Below are 20,657 nucleotides of genomic sequence, written 5' to 3'. Positions count from 1 at the left end.
GCAAAGATATAAAGTCTCCGAAACACGTGGCATGCTGTGAAATGAGACTACATTGTTTTTCTTCCAAATTGTGGGAAGTAAATGCACACAATTTGTATTTTGAAATTGATTTTTTGTTTTATTATTTAAAAAAACTCTTAAAATATTGAAAATTTTATAAGTGTTTCAATTTCATTGAGATTATAAAGATACAAGAATGAAAAAATGATTTTCGTCATATTAACATATACATATGTACATATACTCTATAAAAATGCACAAATATCTTGTTATTACAACTTTATGAAATAACATAAAGGTATCTCTTTATTGTGCATTGGTATGCATTTATGTGCAAATACGCAATAACCTTTTGAAAAAAAATACACAAATTAAAACAAAAATGAATATGAGTTTTAAAATTTATTATTGTTTTTAATCACTGAAAACAATTATCACGTAGATAACTTACAGGTGATGCTATTCTGCTTCATACTAGTCAGGCTATCTGCTTCTGACATCTAGTTTGAGGCCCCTGAACTGGACTCTGCTTGTCACTTTGCTGCTATCTGGCTACTGCTGGGTTGTTAAGTTAGCCATTGAAATCATCAGATGGTTTCCAACTGTCACTGGATGCTTCGACTCTTTACAAATATGACATCCACTAGTTGGTCGGTCAACAGCGGTGATCTTCTCACTGCGTGTCATGTGGCTTCCATTCCTTGGTCTCCCTTAGGTTCCAAATCCAGCACAAACCCTTCTCTGCCTCTTCATCTAATTTGTGTTACATCTCTGCTTCTATCTCTACCACTGATTATAAACCGAGGTCCCGTGTCGCAGTAGGTGCTGGCACAAAAAGATCCCTCACTGCTCAATGGCCCTAATTAAGTGCCGAGCATAGGTCAAACTTTGCAGCCCTCCACCGGCAAGTAGTGGCGTCTCAATATAAGTGAAAAATTCTCGAGAGGGAAGTTAAACAACAAATAAACAAACAAAATAAATGCTTTCGTCATTCTCCAGACAGATTGCACAGGGAATCAACGACATCGAACTTCTACTGGGAATGGCCATGTCTTCCATCCTTTAGGATCACATTGTTCTTTGAGTTCACAATACTTGGCACTCTTCCTCTCATGAGCTAAGTCGCAATCTTCTTCCCCGGTACTGTTAGCTCAGTGATAATGATCCTCTTGTCTGCAGACCACAACACAACCACTGTGTTTCTAAACCACATCAAGAAGAACGAGTTTCCCTCTGAGAAAAAAGTCGTTTCTTGCAGAATTCTGTCTTATATATGATAAATTCTAGAATATTCAGGGCGAGCTTTCTGGAGATTCGAGTAGTGAAAGAAGATTTATTTAATCATTTTACGAATAATGCTGTTTGGCAAATGCATAAAAACAACTTCTGCAAGTCATGTATAGGAACAAATGTTGTCACGATTAAACTCAAATTGATTTAAAGAGCAAATTACATACGGAAGGCTGGCATAAAGATGTAGCGTCTCCGAAATTACATTTGACATGTAAAAAAGAAAAAAAAAACAAAAACAAAAACAAAAAACAGTGGAATGAGACTATATACGAGGGTTGTCCCAGAAAATCGCGAACTTTTTCAATATTTTTCGTTTTGCAAATATTTTAAAGTTAAAAATTGGCATAATCAACATTTTTTTCATAATTCACTGAAATTTCAATAAAATATCTCTATTAAAACATTTTATCTCTGATAAACGAATCATTCAAAATAGCTCCGGTGCAACATGGACGACGTCAAAACCTGCATTTGATTTTTTTTAGTTGCCAAGTTATTTCACATGTACTACAGTTAAGAATAAATCAAGGAATTAATTCTTTTAATAGACAATTTCTCAACCCCGATCATAAACTTAACTGCTCGCATAGTTAACGGCAGTCCCCACGAATGACGTCCAGCTCTAAACTTTTCAGTTTGACGTCATTTTTGTTGGTCTACCAAACGCTTCTTCTATCGGATAACCAGTCCATCCATCTTTGAACCTCTTTTACTATGTATAAACCAGTGTTCGATAGATGTATTTGTGTCGTTTCTTCGTTCCAGCTCTTTTCCCGTATTAACAGGTGTCATACCCTGCTCCACACAGTACTGAGTGATAATTTGGTGCTCCGTATTATCGCCCAACGTCGCCGTTTTTGACAATATCTAACTAATAGTATTTGGTCATATAACGTCATATTTTTGTTATTTATGATGTCAAAGTATTAATTTTTTACACAGTTTCTATTAATGTAATTTTTGTCACATTATATTTCCGTATAGCTTTGTAATAAAGAAAACGTAGATGGCAATGCTGTTTTGAAAGTCAAGAAATTGCCGTGCGCCGACCACCGATATTTAACACCCTTTAAATGCTGTTTCTAAATGCATATGGCATTCCAACCTTACAGTATTTGGTCAAAATGACGAAAATATCATTTCCTAACATTGTGCCAAAATGAATAATTTTGGTAAGGTATTTTATGAAATATTTAAAAAGTTTGCTTTTTTCTGGGACAACCCTCGCACAGTGTATGTTATGTCTTCAAATCAAATATCGAAAATGGTATGTTGTTTGATAATTGAAAAACGTCTCTCAAATTATTGTTAACTTTCTAGGACTTGTTTAATTTCATTGAGTCTATAAAAACATTTCAAAGGAAATAAATTTTCATCAAATAAGCATACACGTGTATATCTATAACAATGCATAACTTCACCTTTTAATAAAACAACTTAAGTATCCATTTAATATTTAATGTATTAATATGCATTTACACGCAAACATACAAATGAACTTGTGAAAAAGTACCCCATTATTAAAATTTCCTTTTTATTTGCTTTATATAAAAAGCAATTTAAATAATGATAATCGATTTAATAAATTTCGAATCATAGAAACACAAAATCAAAATGAAGTCCATATCAAGCCTCGTACGTCTTCACCATCTTCTTTTCTTTATCTATATCTTGCTTACTTTATTTGGTAAGATTTAATAAATGACAAGATATGGCGATTTTGACCTTGTTATCAAACCAAACTACTGGAAAGAACGCAATTTCATTTACCTAAAGAAGTCTTCCTATTGAGCAAAAATCCTGTGTTTTAATATTGACTTTGGTTTACGGAAAATCTTCCATAAGTCGGGCTTTCTTCAATGAATTTGATACATTAAATAAACTGGTAATGTCGTCCATGCCAAAGACACCTGGTCCTCGAGAAGATCGAGAGGAGATGTAGAACTTGTTACAGACGATAGTTTGAGAGGTCTTACAGAAGACAATGACCTCGTGTCATTAAACTAACATCTAATTTGGAGCTTCCGCAAAACTGCGAAGTAACGGTTGTTCAAACATACAGTTGAAACCGTTACATTTAACCTAAGTCTCCAAGTGTTTAAACAAACGAGAGGGGATTAGCTTGAAAAGTTTCAAATACACAATTCAGTGATTTTTAAAGAAATGTAATTATTGACATGAACTGAGCGGGAGAAGGCTGGGGATGGCCATGTATATTTTCATATGGATTCATGTTATAATTGGTCAATAGGAACAGTTATTCAGAGGCAGCTTAATTAAACTTAATGGATTCGATTTACAAGCAGTGGCCTGCGGGGATTGTTTGACTATAAGTATTAAATGGGGGAAAAGATTCATAAACCCTTTTCATTTCATAAGTGAAACATTTACATGCGACAGTGGTTTTTGCACAATGGTGCACAAACAGCATGTCGGAGATAAAGACGGGAGAACAAGGAATATAGAGGTTTTGAGTAGTTTAAGTCTTAATCACAACAGACAACGATCAGGAGATCACAGAAAAGATAGGAGAAGTAAAAGTCACCCCCATGTTAGGGTCAAAAACCAGCTTCGATACCCGTCCGACGGCGACATAGGAAAATTTCTTAAAGTGTCTTCAGATGAAAATCTTCCACGACTTCCTTTCCTAAGACCAGGGAGTGAAGATGCTATAGCAAGAAAACGCAGGATTCTGCGAAAGTTTAGCACATCTTACAATATCTCAAAGAAGTTTTGGAATAAGATTGTGGACGAAAACCGGGCAGATGAGGGTCAGATGGAACGTTGGTCTAAGATAAAATCAACGGTTTCCTTAGGGACCGTAATTTCTAGAGCATTTGGCGAAAGTAAGGACAAAAAGAAAATCATCAATCCATTCAAACTTAGACACGAAATCAAAAAGGTAAGTCAGTTTCTGTACAGTATTTGTTTGGAATATCCATACAACGAAGGTATTTTGTATAGGTTTGGAAATTATAAGTGAATCAGTAATTGTTATTTTAAGTTAAAATATATATATATATATATATATATATCTATATCTATATCTATATATATATATATATATATATATATATATATATATATATATATATATATATATAAAATCAGATAGAACCTGTCAAAAATCTAACTCTCATTGAAAAAATATCTTTGAACTTCTTCTTACAGGAATAAAAAAGATTTTTAATTTCACGAATCTCAGTTATATTTTAAATATTTACTATATGTTATTTCTTTTATTGTCCGAACAACGTAAAGAAATTCAAATTCTTTATACAAGTTTTGTTTGCATATGTGTTATTTTTCTGGTTAGATAACTTATAATACACCCAAATTTCTAATCAAAATTAACGGAATATTAATAGATATAAAACGTAGTTTAATTAATTCGACTTGTAGAGCATTTATTTTTTTTAACGAAGCAACACTTATAAAACCCACTACTTATAAATACTCGATTTTTCTCCCTTTTTAGTTGTCATATGCTAAAGAAATCATCCCCAAAACCTGATTTATGTTTACATTGATTTTTCATATTGAGATATGGAAGCCACTAAAGTAAATACTGCTTTGTGTAAAATTATTTGATGTCCATTGCAAGGTTTTGTGTGCACAATGGTGTAATACAAAGGCTCCTCTCCGAACATATCTAAAATCTTTTGTTTTATCCTTCGATTCGCTGCCGAATTTCGAATTGACCGTTCCATCGCCAAAAGCTTGACATAAGATGTTGATGTCATACATGTTTTAGAGAAGAGCTTAAAAAGCCGTGATGATGATGAAGAAGCTTTCAATGCATATGTTTGAATTAAAGGAAATTTTGCACTTCAACCAGAGTTGGAGAATTTTTATAGGAGTGAAAATTTTACTGTTTCATCTAATATTTTTTGATGTCCATTGCAAGGTTTTGTATTCACAAATGTATATTACAAAAGCTTCTCTCTGAACTTATCAAATACTAGTACCCTTTGTTCTATCATTTGATTCGATGCCGAGTCAGACTAAATGATTTTTAAAGTTTTGAAAGTGATTGTTTTAATCTATTTATACGGACGTTTTACTCCAAACTTCAGTCAATCAAATAATTAATCAATTTATTGGATGAATGATTTAATTGATTTATTTTGCTTGAGGAGACATAAGTGAAAATTAAAGAAAAGGAGGAAATTTAGCAAAAAAAAAAAAAAAAAAAAAAAAAAAATTCACCAAAATTAATTAGAAATTTTGATTTACATAGGTGCCACATAGGTGAATATGTAATTTTACAGAGCCTTTTACTTACTTTTTAGAAAGAGAATGGTTTGACTAAGATTAGACACGTTTAGTTTTAGGGTTACTTGTTCAAAGGTCAAGACCAAAGCTCAATTTTATTTTGGTAGTTGTGATAATATTCATATGGCTTTAACAAAATTCAGTATTTCAGTATGTTTAAAACTAAAACGGACATTTATATACATATGTGAATACTAGTACGAGAATGACATCTATAGATCTTCATTCAAAGTTCAAGTCATTCTTTTAATCATATGGTACAAAAAATAAGTTTCTTCAAAATTATTATGATACCCATAAATTTTCTGATGCCACTTGTTCAACATCAGGGTCAAAAGTCAACGTCGTTGTAATAATGAAATATATGCAGATAACGAACAGTATTCAGGCTCAAAAGTCCATCAAAAAATACAAAATAGGAGCAGAGCAAACACGGACCTCCAAACATCAGAGGTGGGATCAGGTGCCATGGAGGAGTGAGCATCCCCTGCCGACCGGTCACACCCGCCCTGTGCTCCTTGTCATGATCGGGAAATAACGGAAAAATCCGTCGACAATTCAGTGTGTAAATAATGGCCTAACAATTTGTATGAAAAACGTCAGTCAGCATTTGACTTAATGATAAATTGTGTTTGCTTTCAAGGTCATTGTATCGACCATAGAACTTACGAAATGATGACTTTAAACGAGACAGCTGATATTCTTGTTTCATCAACTTGTTTGTCAATAATTTACCTCGTTTTAGAAATTGTACATACGTAGAGCATGCTGCATTCTAATAAGCATGTTAAATATGTTAAGCATGTTAATATAAGTATAATAAGCATAATAAGCATTCTACGAGGCCTGTGTAATTTTGTAAGTTTTTCAGTTTCATCAGCAAAACTATTTTTACAAATATAACAAATGTACAGCAATTGTCATACAAATAGGCAAATATTTTTAATGCTAATCCCTTTTTATTTTTTTTTAAAAATGTAAGAAAGAATACAGTATAATGATGCAAACAATTATTTTTATTTCAATGCCTTTTTCAAAACTGTTACCATGAAATCTATGTTTTAATACTTCCCCTTACATGTAACATGTAAACGTGAATCTTCAAAGAAATTCAATCGATGACCTGATGCAATCGATCCGTCGGTTTGTGTTGTTTTTCTTGACACTAAAATCCTGTCAAAATCTTCCTTGATCCTCAACAAACAAAACACAGAGACCATTGGACAGCGACGTCTTATTTAAAATAATATGCTCTTTGTCTAGAAGTAGTAAACGATTTAAACTGAAATTTTAAAACCGTGTCTGGGTACGGATAAGCAGACATTAATAATGACTTGTTATCTTCATGTCTTACACAGGATGGATGGTGGTAATAGATATCTCAATTTCCGTACTACATAGGGATAAGAAAAATTCAAACGAAGAATCTTCACATTAACAATACGTTAAATAAATATCCCTGAATGCAAAAACTAAAGCGCGGTCATCATAACCATATTTCGCACAGTCGTGTCGTGCTTATATATCTTACAACATAAACAGTGGAATAGAATGGCATTGGTCATGAAAGTAAACTTATATTTCATAGTATTTCAACATAGAATTTTGTTGCCCTCCAAAGTATGCCTTATGGCGTCGTATTGGATGAAAATGTTTAATGTTTTGAAGTCTGCATATGATATTCTATATGAATTTGGAAGTGGTTTTCTTCCACATCAGACATGACATGTATTAAGATTGCCTACAGCTTCTCAGAAAAGTGTAATTTATATGTTCTTAACCTCTTCATTAAAATAATATTAAATTTTATATTATAAAAGGTATGGGATTACTTTTCACATAATTTGAAAATTACATTCCATGAAAATGCTTCGTTTTAAATAGATACGATAATAAAAATTATTTAAGGAATCGTTAGTAAATTACTAAATTTTGACGCTCTCCGTGACCTCATTTTCGGAGTTCTAATATTCAAATAATTCTGATTTTTTTTAAATTTCTTTTTCTTTTTTAATTTTTATTCATTTATTTATTTATTGCTATATACTTGATTTTTATGTTTAAAAAAATCATTGTTAAAGTAAGTCTACCAAATTTGGTTTTGTTATGACGTCCAATAAAAAAGATATGATAAAAGTCTGCGTATTTTTTAATGACCCTCACAAATCAACTTGTTACGAGTCAATAAAAGGCGCATCTCATTATTATTATTTTTGATTGCTGTTAAATTCAATACTACAAAACAAAAAGTTTAAGAATATAAGAACAAATGTCATTTGTTGTAATACACATACATCAGTAAAAAACATATACTTTAAGGATCACGGAGAAAACATAAAAAGAATAAAGTATTTATGAAACATTCAAGTATAAAATTATCAAAAACGTGTTTTCATTTAGTGCCTTATTATTCATCTGTATCGGCGTTCCAAATAAGGTCACGTGGTAAACACATGGTGGTATTAAATGAATTTATTTGCTGTGACGACATTACCACATACTATGTGAAGATGTGAATGTAGTTGAATAACAACATACATATACTCAATATGCTCTGTAAAATTTTATTTTTACTCTTTGGATTAATCATGACATTTCTGGACATTGTCTCAGAGCCGTGAGGTAACCCTGGTTGGATGTGTTATTTAATGACGATATTTATACTCTCTGTTTGTCAAACGTGAGAAATCGTCAGTTTGTGCTCTTCAATGATAGAAGAGATAGCTTGTTGTTAGTTTGATAACACTAATTAACGAGGGCCAGTTGTTAGCTCTCTCTCTCTAACTACAAACATACCTTTATATCTGATGAAGTAAGGTCAATAAACGAAATTTGTTATTGTTCCCCTTTGAGTTGTTATTCAACAGAAAGACAACAATATATTGAGTGGAAATATATTTTGTTCGATGTCCATCTTGTTAAATTGAACGGTAATTTGTTATGCGATACACATGTATATGCATGTTCATAAGTTTCCTATGAATGAATTAAACATATCTAATTGACAAGTAAAGGTCAAAAGGATTAGACACAAGTTCAGAAACTTACAAAGTCCTCTACTTATACAGAAATTTGTAAAATTAACATAATTTAATTGCTCTTGTATGATTTACTGCAAATACAAATTAGTTGTGTCAAAAAGTAAAATTTGATGAAAATAATTATACATAATCTTAATTTCTTTAAATAAAAATGGTAAATTCTTATTTATACGGTTTTAAGTAGACTAAAGTTTACAAATTCCAATATTTTTGATATAAATCAGTTAGATCGTACTTTCTTAAAGAAATGTACAAATAGGAACATTCAGATAGAAAGGATCTGCGGATTTTTATGCACTTAAAATTGAAAATATATTCAGGTACTGCTATCATTGTTAGGAGTTTGGTACATCAAAATCTTAATGATATACTTATTTTTTTTTTCAACTCTCCTACAAGATAATTTCTTGACAAATTTAAGATCATGATTGATTGCAAATTACATGACTTTTAAATTAAAATGCTTATTTCATTTAATTTTTTTATCTTGGTAGATGAAGTGCGAACTTGATACAAGTATTGATTACTTTTTAAATATCTGTTATGGTTAATATTGCAAATGTTATCATTAGTTTGCAATTTTCCATTGTACGAAGGCTATTTAAACATATACTTAATTACCTTTCATATTCTGAAAATGTATGTAGAAATAGAAAGAAATGCGTAACCTTTACCAAGACAAGTGTATTCGTACGCACAATAAGCTAATTCACAGATGATAAAGACTCTCATTAGATCGAAAATTCAAAACCCTTTTTCAAATACACACGTCAAAATTATCTCATTACTAGATGTATTCTGACAGATTCGTTGACGTCTGGTGCCGGTTTTCCCTTTAATGCTTTTGTAAAGCTCTCGTTTGAGCCTTGAAAAAGAACATAAGAGCATGCCATTTAGAACAATGCACAACATTGATTTCTATAGTATCGACACAAGCCATCAAGATTTGTTAAAAGTATCATCTTCATATGAACACACAAAAAGTAATGAGGACCCTTCCTTATGAAATACTGGTCCTGTTTTATTTTTTCACCTGTCAAAGATTATAGGTGGTCCAATGTTTTTTATCGTGTAATACACAGGGAACTACTTCATTTTAAGGGATTTACGTTTCTAATATATACTGTAAACGTTTTAAGTTGTCAAAAGGAGAAAGAGATATATATTGGACGTTTCCTTGTGCTGATTAAACAAACCATGTGTTTTATGTATGTTTAAAAGACAATAAAAGGTAATCAGATTTATATTAGAATATGGAGCACAATAAAGTGTTCTCTTCCTTGGACTTTTCAAGAAATTTCAACAAGCGGCACTCATATTATGCAGAGTATGCTGACATTAAACGAAGATTAAGTTTGGACAGCTCTAAAGAAAGAAAAGAAAAGGAGATCTATGACAAATATAAAAAGGAATTAATTGACAAACAAAAGCAGGAATTACGGACAAGACGTAGAAAATTGCCAACACTTTCAACCAATAGTTATTTTCTCGCCTTGGAGAGTGTTACAGAAGAGCGCGAAATGTCTCGTTCTCAGTCGTCTGCCGCAAACATGTCACGTGGTACTTCACCTGATAGAAAGAATATACAATCAGCAGCGACAGTAAAAGTTGCTGCATCAACCTTTAAGAGGCTCATTTCAAAAAGAATCGAAAAGAGACATACATACCCAAAACTTTATCACAGCCATAGTTACCGCGAAAGAGAGGCGCTCACGAGAAAAATTATTTCATTAAAAAAACTTGCTAGAACTGTGTATATAACTCTAAGGTGGTATCGGCTACATAACTTCAGGTAAGATTTATACTCGTAATATTGTTAATTTCAGAGAAAGCTTTATTCCTTGTTTCGATTTGCTGGTAGACTAACAATACTTTGTTCCCGTTTGGCCAAAACCCACAGTCTAAGGTAGGTACAGTATATATTCATAATATTTTTTTTTTACACTGGGAGTTTATATTTTTTCAATATGGTAAACGACAAATAGACCTTTTAAAACAAAATATTACGTTTAAGAAGTTTGGGATAAAACAGTGAAACTTAACTTTTTTAACTGATTTTTTTTTAAAATATTTATGCAGTTTGTGTATGTTTCCATATAAGATATTTTTATAATGTATTTCCAGTCAGTTACAGTTTCTTTTTTACACTATCATCTATTTGATCCACACTTCCTTGTCATTAAAATATATCTATTTTATCTTTGTGATTTAGTATTATATCAAAAAGATAAATGTGTTATTGCTAAAAATATCTGATACCTTTAACATTGTTGAAATAGAGAGAGTGGTAGGATGCAAATTAAAACTTTAACAGAAAGTAAAGCTGCACTGTATTATCAAATGTCGTTCCACATTTTTTTTCTTAACTGCTTAACTGAACATACATGTATTTTGCCAAACTTATTGAAAATACGATTTATAGGGGGAAATATCAGATTATCTAATGTTTTGTTGTATAGTTTATTTTTGAAAATTACAAAACAAGTAACATTTTAATATTATCAGGTTGTTTTCTGACATTGTTTTATTTTTTCAATTTATCAATAGAAATGTGCATTATGGCTACTAAGATAGCCACAATGCAGATTTTTTTAAATTGATAATTAATAATATGTGAGAAAGAAAGAAATATTACACTCTCCTGCATTATGGATTTACAATTTGAATAATAGAAGAGACCTTTTCTCGTATATTAGATTTCGAGAGGATGATGACGATATCTCGCCATACATTAAGGGACTTACATTCCATGATTATGATAACCAACCAGATCTCATGTTTGACAAGTCGCAGTACAAAGCCAAAAAGTCTGTAAGTACATGTAGGTCACGGGTCACGGCAATATTTTTTAAGTCCATAAATGCAGAAAGTTCTAAAAGTTCAAGAATAATATTTTGTAATTCATAATACATAATAATAAGTGTCAGTTTTTTAACTTAAGTAAATTTACAGTTTTAGTTACTTTGTTTGTAGAAAGAATTAACAAGAAACAGTGTCCTCTTAAAATCCACAGATCATCATATGCACCTCTTTTTAGTGAATACATATATTGACAGACTTTAGATACTTCTTATAGATTCGAGTGCCAGAAGAGACCAAGAGAATTTTATCTAAGCCTCCCTCACAGCGCACTGAACAAGAGCTCTACTCGGTAAATAAAAATTGGTCTCATTATTCTATTGAAAATACACCTTATAAAATTTATAACCTTGAAACATTTTCAGTGTAATTTTAATTTGTTGCAATGTTCAAACCGAAAAAATGATATACTATATTTGTCAAAAAAAGGCGTGAGAATTCAATGTCAAATAACCTTTTAGGCTCTTTTGACATTACGCAACATAGAAGCTTTTGCTGCATATCCAAACAGAATGCAAAAAATGATTGTTGAAGTTGGACAGTATGAGAGGTGAGTTTTAGGGGTTTATGTTCCCCTCCTCCCTTCTCTGTTGGTTTTGCTCGTTTAAACCTTCTTCAATGTTCATAAAAATGATACATATATTTTATACATATTTTTATTACATTTTTTACATTTTTCAACTCAGGTTTGAAGCCAAGCGGATTGTTGTAAGACAGGGTCATCCGGGTTCTTCGTATTATTTCATGCTCTCTGGTGCTGGTAAAGAATATATCTTACTTAATCATAGTTTCAGTAAATGGAAATCTACAAGTATAAGGATTGTCCATTAAGTTCGTAGACGATTGCTTTAATTTTCTTAACGATGACCTCACTGCCAAACGTGTACGATCATATTTTAATATAGACAATGATTTAGTAAATATTTGAAAATTAAAACAATACACAATATTTTATGAACTTTATAGGCGTAAATACTCTATGTATGCAAGCCACACAGCCCAGTATGACGTAAAGCTAGTTTTATGATGAGAACGTAAAAAACATGGATTTTGAATTGACTATGTTGATGGAGACACGCTACTTTTTTTTCTATGTTATTCCACACTGCGAAGTGCATGTGGTAATATTTACGAGGGCTGTTCAATAAATTATGTCCTCGGTGCTCGGAAAGAAACAAAAAACGCTTTTCAATGATTTTGTCTTAATGATTTCCCTTAAATATGCTCCTTTAATTAAAAACACTTGTCTGTAACATTTTTATCCAATTCCTAATTGTGTTAGTTCAAGTTTGGAAAATGAAACAAGTCGTAGGGTGAAAGATCTGGCGAATATTGTTGGTGTGACAAAATATTAACTTTCTGTTTATCCCAAAAGCTCCTTTACTGTTCAAGACGTGTGGGTTTGGACGCTGTCATGAAGAAAATTAATGTAGTAGATTCCTGATTCTGGTTCCTTCTTATCATAAACCTTTCGAATTTTTTTGGCAAAAATTTTGCTTTCTAGACTCGTACAGAAATTAAACGGCCTCCCCAAATAAGAATCTGAACAAGACCACTACTATTAAAGAAAATGGCAATAAAACTTTCTTCTTGCTCTTGCAATTCTTTGCTCTTTGCAGACCTTTGCTAATTTGGTCATGTGCATCTTGTTGTAAATTTTCCTTTGGGGTTCAAAACAATGGATTCAGGTTTCATTCTCTGTTAGAATTTCAGACAAACGTGGATAATTACAATTTCTGATTTTTAAAAATAATTGTTTGGATTTTGTGACACGCTGTCGATTTCACTCATTTGTCAAAACATAGGGTGACCATTGAGTACAAAGCTTTTTTACTGTCAAATGTTTTTCTTTAAAACAGTGTGAACTACCCCCAAAATTATGCCTACTAAATTTGCTATGCGTCTTGAAGTAAATTGAAACATCATCAATGATAATTTGTTGAATTTTGGCAAATATTACATTGGTTTTGTTAGTCCTTGTCGCCAAGGATGGTACCCATTTTGTATGCCCATTTTTATCATTTTTGATTATTGAAATCTACCCACTCAAGTGTCTATAAAACAAATATTGGTTGCTGTAAACATCATGTATTTCAGTTAATATTTCTTTCGCATTCTTAACAAGTTTACAACAGCTTTACATGAAGCGTATAACTTCACTCTCGTTAACTGATTCTTTATCATTCATTTTTAATGGAGTGTCTCGAATAGCTCTTCCTTTCACAATGAAACTATATGATGAAATGTGGTCACATAAACGGTTATCAATTTATTAAAGATTCAATCATGAGAGAAAGCCAAGGATAATGTAAAATATTTTCTATGTTGTACGTTATAGAGTTCAGGACATAATTTATTGAACAGCCCTCGTATAAACAGAGCATAACTGAGTAAAAATTTAAAAATTCAAAATAATATATGTTAATTTACTAGCATCATCAGTATATAAACACTTTGTGTACACTGAATGCTTAGCCTAGTCCGACGGTGCGCTAGATTTATAACAACGTCGTGAATAGGGATATCCCATTTCCATCAAATAACAGTGATTTTCTACTTATTGCTGTGTCTCCCAAATTATGCAAACCGTTGAAAAATCCTATATACCAAATCGATGAACTAAATATATTCCAATAATCTTCAGTTGTTTGAATAATCATTTTGTCTCTGGTGTCGTTTCAAGCATATTAAAACTTAGTTTTATGATTGGACCTGTTCCATTCGGATTGCCAAATCAAATTTTCAGTCAATTTTTGAAGAAAAAAAATCGTGCTTTTTTTTGTTTTTTGTTGTTTTTTTTTTTATTTTTATTTTCACTATTTGTCCAGTGAGCGATACTTAACATATCAGAAAATGATGATTGCCGCTTTATATGCGACACTTTTATTTATTTTTTTTAATTAAGCTTTGATTTGTTTAGAAAGAAAATAATCATAATCCGAAAACTTTATTTCAAAGATTATTGGATTTTATCCCAAGGCTGTGCTAAAATTTGCAACTTTTAAAGGCTGTGTTTTTTACAAAAAAAAATATTAAGTTCAAACAATCAAATCAAAACCAAACCATTTTAATTTTTATAACAAATAGTTTGGTATACAGTAAGTATTATATCTATGACCATTCGGTTTGACAAAGAAGTCAATGACCAGGAACATTATAGACAACCCTCGTATATTGTAAAATTCCTACGGAATATATACTTTCAACAATAATATGTTTCAATGAGACTTAATTTTTTCATCTTTTTATTGTGAGAAAACTTTCAAATGTCCAGTATTATTAAAATGCATCAAAAGATGTAAATAAGCACTGAATTTATTGTAAACAATGTGATATTTTTAAACTATTCTTTGGTGTCATAGAAAGGCATGCAGAAAAAGGCTGAAATAATTGCATTTTTTCAGCTGTTGTCATGGTAATGGAAGATCCAAATTCATACGCCCGTCCCATCAAGCATCTAGAGAAAGGAATGGACTTTGGTGTAAGTAGTCCCAGCTCAAATTGGAATATCATCGGCGATATATTTAGCTATGCATTTTAAGATTAACCTTTCTACACACGTGTGCTACTTACAATAGTTTAAGAAAGAAAAATTGTAAATCATATGCTATAATGTGTGAATATTCCACCGTCGTACGCACCTAATCCCATCTCTGTTCACGATTCATTTTGATTCCTGGATTTATGAGATTGATCACTGTTTGTTATTTTCACATTTTATATATTTTCAGAACATGGATACTATAATATTGTTATAAAGAATTATTTTGATGAAATAATTTATGTCATATATATATATATATATATATATATATATATATATATATATATATATATATATATATATATATATATATATATATATATATATATATGACTAAAACTCTACAATTAGGACATATACTAATATATGATTAAGAGGAATTATGAAATGAGAAATGAAACCGTAATTTTGTTATTATAATGATGAAGAGATTTCAATAAAATACCACAATTCTTTCTCATTTACAAAAATCCTCAAATGTTATTTCCAATAACTTATTCCTGTTCCTTCTCATATGACTCGTAACTATTTTTAGTATTAATTTAATCATTCTATTTTTAAAGATTTAACTATGATAATGATGACAATAATCTATCTTCAATATTCCCCTTTTGTATAGGAAATTGCCTTGACCTTAAACATCAGGCGACAGGGGACTATCATTACAAAAGAGCCCTGTGAACTGATGAGCATAGGCAGGAGAGACTATCAGCGGATATTCATGGCGGGAGGTGTTCGCAGTATTCAAGATCCCGACCAGGAGAAATTCCTAAGGTACAGTGTTGACACTTGGGATTAAATTTGACCCGCATTAGATGTACCTTCAAGGGGATCTAAAAATACACGGAGATATTTAAATAAGAGTGTGTGCAATTTACAGCGTTTCCTTTGAGTATCTGGGGTATCAAAATACTTAGTTTTGATACGGTGAAGTTTATTTAAGTACGTTTGCTTTTTGTCCAATGGTATTAAAGAGAAAAGGGTTTAATAATGTTTCTTATATGGCCGTAATTTTTCAATGTGTTTAAACTCCTTTTTCTTTATTGATGGAGTTATAAAGAAAATTATACTCAAGTAGTTTGCTTGCGTTATAAACTTTAAAGGTAACATTTGCCTTCAAAATGCTTCAAACATTGGTTAGAAAATAATTACATAATTATACTATAAAAAGATTTACTTTGTTAAACATAAGTGAATTGTTCCACATAATCTAAATTTTATTTTTTAAAAGCTTGGAATTAAGGAAGTACATGTATTTTTCTTGTAAATCATACCGTTTTATTGATATATTAATTATGTTAGATGTTCTATCATATTCTGTTTCAGACATTTACCATTCCTCCATAACTGGCCAATACACTTGTTACCAGATGCAGGAGACAAAACACATTTTCTGTTTTTCAAGTAAAGTTACTACTTAAATGCTACATAAATATAAAACAAATATTGTACTATGCCGGTACGAGGTGGCCGCTTTTTAGATTACGCAATTTTTTTTTTGAAATTCGCATAGTTTTAAGAACAAAAATATAGCAAGTAATTTACCCCCTTTCTTCCCCGAGATATTCTGATAAACGAGGTTAAAGGACAATGAATTCATAATTGAAGAAAATTTGTGTCAAATTTTATTCTTTCTTTTAATGAAATTCAATCCCAATAAATTAGACATTTCTAATTTTATATGCAAGATTAGGAAAATAAATTGCAAAATCTAGAATGAAACAATTTTTTTTCTTCATGTAATTGATATAACACTTTTTTCTCTTGCTTCAGACGTGGTGCCACAATTGTAAAGGAAACAAACCTCTCACAATGGATTGTCATCGTTAAATCGGTATTTATCTTAAGATTTGATATATATTTTTGTATGGGGGAGGGTGTGTGTGTGTTTGTGTTAACAATGGGCTACATAAAATTCTCTTACCTGAGGGGTTTGTTGAATACATTTAAAGATCATTATATTATTGCAATGTATACCCTTGGAAAGTTGAAATAGTATTAGTAGCATTTATTTCAAGAAGAATTTAAAAAAAAATAATTTCCGAATAAGATTGACTTGGCCTTTATGTGTCATTTGTAAAATAATATCATTAATAGACTGATTTAAGTTCTTGTTCATTACTAATTAGGGAAGCATTAGTATACTCAAGAGATTAAAAAGAGTGGTGCCATTTGAATGGAAACAAAAGAGTAAGTAATTTCTGACATTAAAAATTTGTTAAAAGTAAATTACTTTTTCCCTTTTGATTACTATTGTATTTCTCTATAAATGGAAATCGACAAACAAAAGCATACTTGAACATTCAAGAAAAGTCTTCTTAAATGTTCATATATCAATCCATTTATCAAACAGAAGAGATCAAGTTTGTGACGGAGAAAGAAAAGCGGGATAACTACGCCAAGCGTCTCGTGCTCAGACGTCATATCCTCTCGGAATTGAAAATCCCCCTCAAAGGAAACTCGGTGGATGATGAAGATAATCAGTTTGAAGACTTTCCTGGAAAATACAAAATATTTATCCACCCAGGAGAGGGGCCAAATGTTGAGAGTTCTGAGACAACAACACCACTTGTTGATGGTTTGCCAGATATCAAAGAAAATAACTCAAAGAAATCATCTTTTCAAAATATTCAGAGAAGACTTCTACCAAAATTATCAGAGACTTCTAGGGAGGAGAATGAGGAAGACAATCCTTTGTTTTCTAATATGAATAAATCAGAAAGACATCCCGTGTTTGGAATACAAAGGGAAGAGACCTCTTTTGATATTTTAGCACCACTGCCATCAAAAAAGAAATTGCAAGAAAGACAATGTAAGAAATTTTTTTCTTGCAAACTATGTTTTATTCTGTTCTTTGTCATACTTCATTTGAATTCAAATTTGTATTTGAAATGTTACATGGAAATTGCTACTTTCAACACAGTTTGATCCAAATATGGCTTTTATAAATCGTTTTACAGCAAATCGGAGAGAAAGTATATTAGAGAAAGAAAGGGAAATGATGGGATTCGAGGAGAAAACTCGCACTGTTCAAGATGACCTTGATAATGTTGTTAAGGTAATATTTTTGAATATTTTTTGTTTGTATTTATTCAAAACGTCCTCTCCAGTCAACCATTAAATATTAACTGTAGATCACTTCAAGCACACTTGTAATGGTGAAAAGAATTCTTTAATTACTGCATCGTAAAGAGTCGTTTCAGCTTCTGAAATTTTATGAATTTTTGAAAATACCTTACTCGCAATACTTGGCTGTTTTATCATGGGAAGAATTAAAGTAAGTCAGCTGTTGAAATAAGAACATACAAAAAGACTGTGCTAAACTCAAAATCAGCGAAAGAATTTTTTTTAAAGAAATACCCAATGTATATGGAAACTAACAACGGTTAAACAAAATTTCCAAGATTGCACAAAACGTTTTTAAAATGATGCAAGATCTGGGATATAGAAAATCGTTAGCAGTGCCAATCAAGCTGAAGTAAAGGATTGTGTAGAAAAAGAGGGAAGGTACACTGTAAAAGACTAAAAGTGGAGTAGTGATATCAATGGGAGAAATTCATAAAATTCTTAAAAGATGCCTTGGATACAGAAAGTTTTCCGCAAGTTGGATATCCCATTTACGGAATGAGAAAGCTAATCGTGTTTCATGTGCGAAAAACTACTTTAAAAAAAGGAAAATCGATTATTTTCAGACATTGCAACAGGATATGAACCGTAGGTGCATCACTTTCAGCCGCAAAGAAAGTTTAATTATAAAGAATGGATGACAAAACAGTGAAAAGGTCAAGTGATTGCCAAACGCTTGCAGGGCAGAAAAAAAATATTCTCTGGGCTATTTTCTCTGATAGGGAGGGTGTTTTGTTCACAAGGAGAAGAGCATGACTGGACAATGTACAAATGAAACATTTAACTAAAACTTGAACAGCACTATAAAATTAGACCCTCAAATCATGGATCTTTTACTCCATAGCAATGCCCTATCCCACAAGTCAAAACAAGTACCCATTTTCTCAGTAAAGAAGGTTATTGTCATCCCTCACCTTGCTTACTCTCTTGATCCTTCCCCTGTGCTTTTTTGTCCCTCAAAACTTATTTGACAGTTATGTGAATGACACTACACCTCTAGAACCTTAGTTGTATCTGCAATTTATCAGTTTAGAAAGGCTGCACCTAAACAAAAATACAGAAAAAACATTGCAGGATTGGCTTTCACACTGAAAGAGTATATAAGTGTTATACGGGAGTAGTTCGAAGGAATGAAATATACACAAAAACCATGTCCTTATTTTTTTATGGCACCAAAGACAAGATTTTTTTAACGACCCTCGTATTTAACTGTAGTTATAAATTTTGAATTTGTTAATTTCAGAATCCGTTTGATCCAGTTATTTCTTATAAATGTATCATTAATTATTTTTCAAGGACCCAGATGAATTAACTTTAGCAGATTTGAATCCAGAATTTGTTCGAGTACAGACATTAATAAAAGGCCAGGTTTTTGTAAGTTTGATATTCTCTGCTTTAGACTGCTTTCTTATATATATGTAATCATTGTAACGTTCACAAACAACGTTAATTAGTAAATATTAATTGATCTTTTTTAATCGTGTAGGGGTTATCGGATCTTATATTGGAACAGAAGACAAATTTTAGTATAGTTAGTAACGGTGCTGACGTCATACTCATAGACCAACAGTTTTATCTCAAACATGCACCGGAAAAGCTTCTTTCCAAAATGAGGCAAGAGGTCAGTATTTTTTTTATGCACTGAAATGAAAAAAGAACTTCTCAGGAGCCCCAGCATTTTATATCTAAAAGATATTGTACAAAAGACAAATATTTTTTACGTATCTGGGCATCAATCTCCTTCGCCTTCAATAAATATTACAAAAGTGTGGACTATAACTATAGAAATAAGAACAAAAGTTGTATTCTTGAAGTAAAAAAAAGTTTGCAATGATTAATGCTAAAGCCCTATTTGAAATTTAAGGAAGACATAATTTTTACTGATTGATATGTTATCACTTACAGTAGTCAGAGTGTTTCACTGCTATTTACCAGAACCACAAACACACCTACATCATTCTTAATATAATGATTGAGGATATAGTGAAATAAGTTGTTATTTCTACTGATTGGGTGAATATCATTAAAAGTGCTTCACTTGTAGAATAATTCATTTCTTCTGATTCGGTGATTATCACTTAAAATTGCTGCAATGTTACTGTCCCTTTCCTTTCTCTAGCTATGCCCGTACCCGACAGATGAAGATCTACAGACTCGCCTACAACAGAGTGTTGACTGGGACGCGTACAGAACAGACACCATGTCTAATACTTTAAAATACCTCGAAACTAGAAGACAATTACGTCACTCACTCAAAGTTTAGCGATGGACGTTGTATATAAAAATAATCCAACGTCTTGCAGCAACATTACGCCCATCACATTTGAAAATGGAAGCAAGAAATTTATCACATTCTCACAATGACATGGATATCAAATGTTAATCATGGCGTAAAGAAAAAGTTTTGATAATTTTCTATATACTTGAATTGTGCAAGAGTTATTTCTCGTTGGTCGCCATATTGGAATTCTATAAGCTTGGATTCCTTCATTTTTTAACAAAATTTAAACTATCATACT

General features: G+C 31.5%; 1 protein-coding gene across 1 annotated transcript; it reads left to right on the top strand.

Annotated features, from left to right (window-relative positions):
• Positions 1-3,706: 3,706 nt before the first annotated feature.
• On the top strand, positions 3,707-20,401 carry LOC133184925 (uncharacterized). Its single transcript, XM_061319994.1, has 16 exons — positions 3,707-4,195; positions 10,436-10,515; positions 11,306-11,420; positions 11,686-11,760; positions 11,930-12,018; positions 12,155-12,228; positions 14,873-14,949; positions 15,632-15,786; positions 16,339-16,416; positions 16,786-16,846; positions 17,142-17,202; positions 17,366-17,824; positions 17,973-18,070; positions 19,435-19,512; positions 19,625-19,759; positions 20,258-20,401. Exons 1-16 carry the CDS (start codon positions 3,707-3,709, stop codon positions 20,399-20,401), a joined length of 2,268 nt encoding a protein of 755 aa, XP_061175978.1.
• The last annotated feature ends 256 nt before the right edge of the window (positions 20,402-20,657 follow it).

The sequence above is a fragment of the Saccostrea echinata genome, unplaced genomic scaffold, assembly GCF_033153115.1.
Source record: "Saccostrea echinata isolate AGI-Se365-2 ecotype Australia unplaced genomic scaffold, CSIRO_AGI_Sech_v1 ptg000011l, whole genome shotgun sequence".
In the NCBI taxonomy this organism is placed as follows: Eukaryota; Metazoa; Mollusca; class Bivalvia; order Ostreida; family Ostreidae; genus Saccostrea; species Saccostrea echinata.
Note: the sequence above shows the minus strand (reverse complement) of the source record. Positions and strands in the feature narration are given on the sequence as shown.